The following is an 8,841-nucleotide window of genomic DNA, read 5'->3' on the forward strand; positions in this document are numbered from 1 at the left end:
ACCATCTAAACTATTTTGACCTCAGGAGGCAGCGGGACATGGATCCATGGCTGGACTGCTAGGATGGAATACTCTGTCTGAAGGACACTTGGTCAGACAGGAATTGCAAAGAAAGAAAGAGAACTGTGGGGTGCTACTCATCAGCAGGACCTTCCCCTACCTGCCTCCTGGCCCCGTGACTGAGAAATCTGACATTCCAGTGCAGACTGTGAACCCTCAGCACCACCTCTGTGCTGCGGGCGGGGCAGCAATAACAATTTCCTGTGTGCAGGTGGGGAGCAGAATTTCACAAGAGAAATGAGGCAAAGGAAAATGGACTTCAGATCATCTTTGGAAAATACTTCAAAAGAAATCAGCAAACATTTTCAATACAGGTCTCGATTAGAAACCCTTGTTTTAATATTCATAAGGCCAAGGTACCAGGAAGGTGATAATGTAATTGATAAATGTTCTCAAAATACAATTAGAGGCCTTATACTCTATGATTGCCCTTACAACAAATGCTCTGTGTTATAATAAATAAAAGGTGATTTTTGGCCGGGCGCAGTGGCTCACGCCTGTAATCCCAGCACTCTGGGAGGCCAAGGCAGGCAGATCACGAGGTTCGGAGATCAAGACCATCCTGGCTAACACGGTGAAACCCTGTCTCTACTAAAAATACAAAAAATTAGCCAGGTGTGGTGATGGGCACCTGTGGTCCCAGCTTCTCGGGAGGCTGAGGCAGGAGAATGGCATGAACCCAGGAGGTAGAGCTTGCAATGCGCTGAGATCACGCCACTGCACTCCAGCCTCAGCGACAGAGCGAAACTCCGTCTCAAAAAAATAATAAATAAAATAAATAAAAGGTGATTTTTTAAAGGCTTGAAAAGTCTCAATATTTGGAGAAAAACAAAATAAAAGCATGTGTACGTTATTTTAAGGCACATTTGTCTCCAATTCACAATTTTTATCTCATTTTTTTTTAATATTTGCAAAGATACTTTGAGTGTCATATGAAAATAGCTACACCTTCCAAAGCTACCATGGTTACTCTGTAGACTCTGTAACTTTAGCATGGCAGTAGGTGCTGGGCAGATGTGTCCTGAGGGGACAATATGAAGCTGCTGTCACCAGATCCACTGCTTCCCAAAGCATAAAACATCTTGCGAGACAGACAAAGAATACACAAAATATTATAGTTGTTTCAAAAATGTTAATAATACACTCTTCAAATTGTGACTGAGTTTCATCGTTTTCTTCAACATAAACTTTTGTTGCAGTATAATTATCTTATTCTCTTCTGTAATTCCCATAGAATTCAGCAGTACATTTTACAAATAATAGTATTTGCATGCCAATTTACAATTTACAGACCACTTTTGTAGACATTAATAAGCAGGTTTGTATATATGAGTACATAGATTATATCATTCTTACAATAACCCTTTAAAGCAGTTAGGAAAGAAGATGGCAGACAGGAGGCAGGGATAAAGTGCATCTCCCACTAGGATGGACTGAAAGGCATGTGGAGACTCATACTGTGAAGTTCTGTTCCAAGAACCACTGCAGGAATGTACCAAAAAAACTGAAAGAATTCACAGATCCTTTGAAAGCAGCAGCAGGCCACTGCAAATTCCATGAGACACGCAAAAAACTGTGAGTTCCCAAAATGTGAGGGGAAAAAACTGCCTCCAAACACACATCCCCACTGGGGAATCTAAAAATTCATATCACAGGAGAAGGATGTAACCTTACCTAGAGCTGAAGCATATTTAGGCAGCCAAGCAAAATATAAAGTAGAAGCAGCAGTGAGAAGAGCCTTGTAGGCATTCCCAGTCTCCAGCTCGAGGCCAGGGAAGCCATCCCGGACTGCATCTCACAGAGGTCCTCCCTCAGAAAAGCCAGCCAGCGGAATCAGGAGAGGTCATAGGGTGAAAGAAGCTTCCAACTGAATTCTGTGATAATTTAGACTGGGCACGAACTTCCTTGAGCAGAATCAGGAGTGGGTAAAAGGGAACTGCTACAGATATGAGCCCAGGAGCTGCCAACATTGTGGGCAGATGGGGAGGGCAAGACCTGAAAGCCAGCCATGCTTGCTTTCACAGCGCGGAAGCTTATGGCCTGGGCTGGGACTGAGTCCCACACACAGGCCGTCTGTATTTAAACCTGGCGCTGTTAGCTGGGCACTGTGGGAGCAAGACCAGCCTCACAAACTGAGTGGGAGCTGGGTGAGGTCTTCCACTACCAGCTTTCCCCCACTTCCCTGGCAACCTATGTGATGCAGCAGACACAGCCATAATCCCTTCTGGAACATACCTCCATTGGCTCAAGAACCACTCCCACATCTCCCACAGCAGCTGCAGCAAGCCCTGCCTAGAGAGAGTCTGAGCCCAGACCCACTTAACCCTGCCCCCACCTGATGGTTTTTCTCTACCCACCCTCGTAGCCAAACACAAAAGACATAAACTCTTGGGAACACTATGGCCCTGCCCATCGCCTGAGAAACCAGGATGCCTCCCCTGGACCAACTTAGGGAAAGCGTATATATCCCTTCTAACATAGCAACTGATACTCTCTCAAAGAACTCCTGAGAAATTCATCACAAAGGATCATGACCCAGGTATAGTCATCTGGTTATTTAGAGTCAGGAAGAATGAAAGAATCTTTACAGCTGTGAGACAAAAGTATCAGGTAACCTATAAAGGAAAACCTATCAGATTAACAGCTGACTTCTCAGCAGAAAATTTACAAGCCAGAAGGGATTGAGGTCGTATCTTTAGCCCCCTTAAACAAAATGATTGTCAGCTAAGAATTCTGCATCCAGCAAAACTAAGCTTCACAAACAAAGGAAAGATAAAGCCTTTTTTAGACAAACAAATGCTGAATCTGCCACTACTAAGCTAGCACTACGAGAAATGGTAAAAGTTCTAAATCTTGAAACAAAACCTTGAAATACACCAAAAACAACCTCCTTAAAACAGAAATCTCACAGGCCCTGTAAACAACAACACAATGAAAAAAGGGTATTTAGGCAAGAACTAACATAATAAATAGAGCAGTACCCCACATCTCAATACTAAAGTTGAATGTAAATGGTCTCAATGCTCCACTCGAAAGACACAAAATGGCAGAATGGATAAAAATACACCAATCACGTATCTGGTGTCTTCAAGAGACTCATATAACACATAGGAACTCACATAAACTTAAGGTAAAGGAGAAGAAAAAGATATTCCACACAAATGGAAACAAAAAGCAAGCAGGAGAAGCTATTCTTACATAAAACAACACAAATAGACTTGAAAGTAACAACAGTTAAAAAAAAAAAAAAAAGGACAAAGAGGGACATTATATAATGATAAAAGGATTAGTCCAATAGAAAAATATCATAATCCTAAATACATACACACTTAACACAGAAGCTCCCAAATTCATCAAACAATTATGACTAGACCTAAGAAATGACATGGCAACAGAGTAATACTGGGGAATTTCAATACTCCACTGACAGCACTAGAAAGGTCATCAAGACAGAAAGTCAACAAAGAAAGAATGGACTTTACGCCACAGAATAAAATTAATATGTATTTGTGCCTTGTTAAATGCAACAGTCAGGCCAGGCGCAGTGGCTCACACCTGCAATCCTGGCACTTCGGGAGGCTGAGGTGGGCGGATCACAAGGTCAGGACTTTGAGACCATCCTGATCAACATGGTGAAACCCCCTCTCTACTAAAAATACAAAAATTAGCCAGGCATGGTGGCGGGCACCTGTAATCACAGCTACTCGGGAGGCCGAGGCAGGAGAATCATCGCTTGAACCTGGGAGGCTGAGGATGCAGCGAGTCGAAATTGCGCCATTGCACTCCAGCCTGGGCGACAAGAGTGAAACTCCGTACCAAAAAAAATAAAACAAAATAAATAAATCATGAACGCACACACAAAAAAACATTTTCACACACACTGCTGGTAAGAGAATAAATTGACATAAACTTATCTGGCAATCAAAAATTCTACTTTTATAAATTTATAACAAATAAATCCTTCTACCTTTTCCAAAATGTATTTCTTCAAGGCTGTCCATTGTAACATTGATAATAATATGAAATGTAGCAATGGTTCTTACATTGAGTGGAATACAATGCAGATGTTTTTTAAAATGACATTGAAAAATGTTTTACTTCGTGTCTCAGAAAGCAAGCTCGACCTAATCCGATGGAAAGAAAAGGAGTTTAATGTGTAATTAAAAGGTTAGCACATGACTGGCTACAGCAGCTTCATCAACACCGTCAGGACAGCCCCCTGGTCTCCCCAACCCTCAGCTCCACCTGTCTAGGTGTTGCTCATTGTCTGTTCCTATGCGGTGGCAAAAAGACGGCCAACAGCACCTAAGCGTGGCCTCCCACATTGCAGGGCGCTGGGGAAGAAAGCATCTCTTTCCATTGATCCTTGAACATTTCTCATGAGTTTGGGCCTGTCTGAGACACTTTCCATGTTTGAATTAATCATGTAATCAGAAGGATGAAATGATGTCAAGAAGTCAGGCCTGGGACACAAACCTCTCTTTTGAGTCCTGGCCAGCAGAGGGAGAAGGGTGGTAGTCCAGAGGAAATCCAGGACTAGATGATTTTTTTGCCAAGAGGATGTGGATGCTGAGACAACAAAAATAGTAATGCTTAGATATATAAAAATATCAAGAAGGATGAACAAAAACTTTAATGAAATATTTACAAATTTAAAACTTCTATTTTTCAAAAGATCCTTGGTGCTGGAGCCTAAGAGCAGGGTTTAAGCAGATGGACACCACACGTTATTTCTGAGCTAGGACTGATGGAAGCTAGTAAGGGTTGGTTGCTGAAGAGGAATTTGAGGAATCAGGAGTGGCTCCTAGCTTTCTGGCCTAAACAACAAGATACTTCACTTTCTGAGCTGGGGCAGAACAGGTTCCGGCAGGGGAGAAGCATAGATTCTGCTTTGGATACATTATGTCAAATGCTGAAACATCAGTTGTAACTTCCTCTAGGCATTGCACCAAAATTTCTTTCAAGTAACTGTGGAAGAAACAGACATCTCTTCTCTAATCCAATGTGTCCATTTTAGAGCATAACACTCAAAAAGTTATCTTGTTTCTCTCATTTCTAAATGATTACAGAGCACCCAGCATTGCCCTTTTGTACCAATTACATAAAAAGGTACCTATTAGCTGAATGTTGAGGAGTCTAAATACCCCAGGGCACACTGGGGACAGAGTAACACTCTCCCTAAGATGTCCACATGCTCATCCCCAGAACCTCTGCAAACATTAGGTTACACAGCCAAGGGACTTGACGTTACTAATCAGATGGGCTTCAGAAGAGAGATTATCCTGGATTATCTGGGTATGTTCAATTTAAATACTTTCCTTAACTAAGCTAGAGAGAGAAAAGCTGGGATGATGATGCACCATGAGAAGGACTCAACCTGCTGTGGTTACCGTTCTTAAGAGAGAAAAAGGAGCCAGGAGCTAAGGCCTGTGGTGGCCTCTAGACGCTAGAAAAGGCACGGAGAAGAGTTTTCACCCGAAGACTCTGGAAGGAGCCAGCCCCAATGCCACGGCCTGTGGTGGCCTCTAGACGCTAGAAAAGGCACGGAGAAGAGTTTTCACCCGAAGACTCTGGAAGGAGCCAGCCCCAATGCCACCCTGATTTTAGCACAGTTTGAAACCCATTTTCGATTTGTGACCTCCAGAACTGTAAGATAATCCACTTGTGCTGTTTTAAACCACCAAATCTGCATTAGTTTGTCACTGCAGTATTAACAAACGAATAAAACTGCCTACAAAATGAAAACTGTACAAATGAAATGACAATACCCTGCATACGTCTACACAGTGATCTGTGTGTGTCCTATTGGGACTGAACCCTGAAGTAAGACTAGAACAAGCAATCGACAGCAAGAGTCCAGGGTGACCCACCGGTTGAGATGGTGCTAGGGGATCTTGGGAAGAATGGTGCAGTGAAGCTTACGAGGAAGAAGTTAAGGTATGGGCAGCTGTGAAGCAAGAGATCAAGAGATCACATACACACATGCATACACACAAAATCTCACACCTGTATACACACATGCACACACAGAATCCCACGCATGCACCCAAACATGCGCACATACAAAAAGCTGTCCGATCCAAACGGGTTTGGTGAAAGGTGTGGGGTCAGAGAGCCCAGGGTCATTGGAGAAAGGCAATCCGAAGACCTGAAGACCTCTTCCATGCTTGAAGCACAGGACCCCTTCATGTCTTAAAAACAAAAGCAGACACCGGGCACAGTGGCTTACGCCTGTATTCCCAGCACTTTGGGAGGCTGAAGCAGGTGGATCACAAGGTCAGGAGTTCAAGACCAGCCTGGCCAACGTAGTAAAGCCCTGTCTCTACTAAAAATACAAAAATTAGCTGGGCGTGGTGGCACGTGTCTGTAGTCCCAGCTACCTTCCAGGCTGAGGCGGGAGAATCATTTGAACCCAGAAGGCGGAGGTTGTGGTGAGCCAAGATTGTGTCACTGCACTCCAGCCTGGGCGATAGAGACCCTGTCTCAAAAACAAACAAACAAACAAAAGCAGAAACAACAAAAAACGATCTCCTGACATCCAACGTCTGACATCACTGTAATTATTTCCAAAATAAAGACAGAATATGAATGTGCTTGCATTTCCTGATGTGTGCATAGTAAAGAAATAACACCAAGACTCACTAGTGTGAAGAGTTCACAGAAAACAATGTGAAGCCTTTGGTGTGAAGCCAAAGAGGGAAGAAGCCTTGTCAGGACACATAAGCCACCTTCAGGAGGAAGCACTAGCCTGTGCTCAGAACCTCTGGGTCAGTCTGGCCCCAGTGTGCACGAGCGGACGTCCCACCTCTCCAGCTGCCCAACACCTCCGCTCCTCAGTGTTCTCAGCTTCAATGTCTACCTCTGCCCATTCCTGTGTTCTCAGTTTCAATGCCTACCTCTCCTCGTTCCTCAGTGTTCTCGACTTCAATGCCTACCTCTCCTGCCTCTCCTGCTCCATGGCAGGGTGGTGCAGACGGGGATGAAGGAGTGTCTAGTGCAGGCAGAATCATTGTCAGGGACACACTGACACACACACACACACACACACACACACACACACATACATGTCTGTGTCCACGACATGAATCCAGGGCAGCTAACTGAACCCCAACCTATCCTCTCATTGAACAGAGGTCAGATGGCCTCTAAAATCATTTCCGTAGAAAGTTATTTTTCTGTTAAAATATTCATTTTTCTATTTCTGTGGTCTGGCAGTTGTCCCAAGCTCTTTTCTGCTTCCTCCCTGGAGCCACTAAGAACATGGCAGGACCACATTTCCAGCCTCTCTGGAGTCGAGGGTAGCCGTGCACCAATTTCTGGTCTGGAAAACACACCACGCATGCACAGCCCTTCATGCTGGAGGTGGAGGGCTCCAAAGGCTAAGAAGAGGGGCCATGGTGGTGGCACCTGGCGGCCTGTGCTGCTCCCACTAAAGGGTGACCAGGACACCAGGCTGGACTGCTGTGTAAGCAAGAGAGAAACATTTATTGCATGAAGCTGAGGTCACTTCTGTCAGCCTACCTTGACTGATGTGGGTACCTTGAAGCAGCATGCTTCAGTGACACTGTAGGATGTTGCTGAGTGACTGATGGAACTCAGAAACAAATTCAGGAGGGTAAAAGCTCAAGACTCACCTTAGGCAGTGACAAACAGTTCAACTGCAACAACCTGTAATAACGTGGAAAACTGACCACAGGCTTGCTCATCCTGCAGCCCTACAGTAAATTATTGCAAAGAATAAGCATTAGCAGCCAACACATGGAATTGGACTACCCCTACCTCCTCTCCCTGCTGTGCCAACCCTAGGGGATAATCAATGTTATAGGATATCCCCAGCGATATCCGTGTACGCATGTGCACAGAACAAGTCAGGGAAAATAAACTAAATTTATTATTTTAGTGAGATTCTAGTGCACCTAAGACTAGGTAAGCACTTCAGGAAAAAGCAGTGGCAAGTGACTGCTAAAGAAACCGTTGTCTTAAAGTTAAGTCAGTAAACACAAGGCAGCAATTCCAGATACACTGGAAGCTGTAGACTTAATACCCCTTTACTGGTACAGTGTGTGTAAATTGTAGAAAATTTAGAAATACATAAAAAGATGAACTCTCTGCTACTCGAGGAGTACCACTGATAAAATTCTGGGCATTTCCTTCTGCCCAGGATTTTTAGAAAGAGAAAATTACTCCCTTCTGATTAGAAAAGATCGAAATTTTTTTCTTTTAGTGACTAAGCAAGCCAGAAACTTGCTGTTTGGCTAGAGTTAGGAAAACCTAGCCCGGTAGTTACCACGCAGGGTGAAAGGCCAGTGGGGCATAATTCAGGAGCCCTCAGGGTCCACGCTCCCGCCCTCGGAGCACAGAACCGATGGGTGGTGCAAGATCCCGGGCATTTCTACAGCCCTGGTTCGTTCCTAAACTACCGAATCTTTTAAAGAGGTCTGAGTTCTCTTTATACATAGCTGCTTTAATTAAAATAACCACCTGCGCCCTTTTCCTCCGAACTCCACAGGCGCTCAGTTCTCAAAGCGCCGATCCTGCGCCTTCGTGCCACAGCAGCCGGGACGCTCGGGCCCGATTTGTGCCCCTAATTCCCCTGGAGACCCTCGCACCAGCACGGCGTCAGAAGGCTTGGGGTGACAAGACAGCGGGCAACGGCTCTGGTCCAGAGCGCGCGTCTCCGCCGTTGGGAGCGGTCACGGCGGAACCCTCACATCGCCCCCATTCATAGTGACCTCAGCGGAGCCGCGAGCACGCGCAGAACACCCACGCAGCCCCCGCGCT

The 8,841-nt window shown here is 44.8% G+C and overlaps 1 protein-coding gene across 1 annotated transcript in view; it reads right to left on the reverse strand.

The window, feature by feature from the left end:
* WDR27 (WD repeat domain 27) overlaps positions 1–7,711 on the reverse strand; it is a 247,483-nt gene extending 239,772 nt beyond the window's left edge. Inside the window, exons 1-2 of the mRNA XM_023198152.2 lie at positions 7,695–7,711; positions 161–261 (exon numbers count right to left, since the gene is read on the reverse strand). Coding sequence (XP_023053920.2) covers positions 161–195 — 35 coding nt within the window. The 5' untranslated portion in view covers positions 196–261; positions 7,695–7,711. The remainder of the gene's footprint in view (positions 1–160; positions 262–7,694) is intronic.
* Between the last annotated feature and the right edge of the window lie 1,130 nt (positions 7,712–8,841).

This window comes from Piliocolobus tephrosceles, chromosome 5, assembly GCF_002776525.5.
Source record: "Piliocolobus tephrosceles isolate RC106 chromosome 5, ASM277652v3, whole genome shotgun sequence".
Lineage (NCBI taxonomy): Eukaryota > Metazoa > Chordata > Mammalia > Primates > Cercopithecidae > Piliocolobus > Piliocolobus tephrosceles.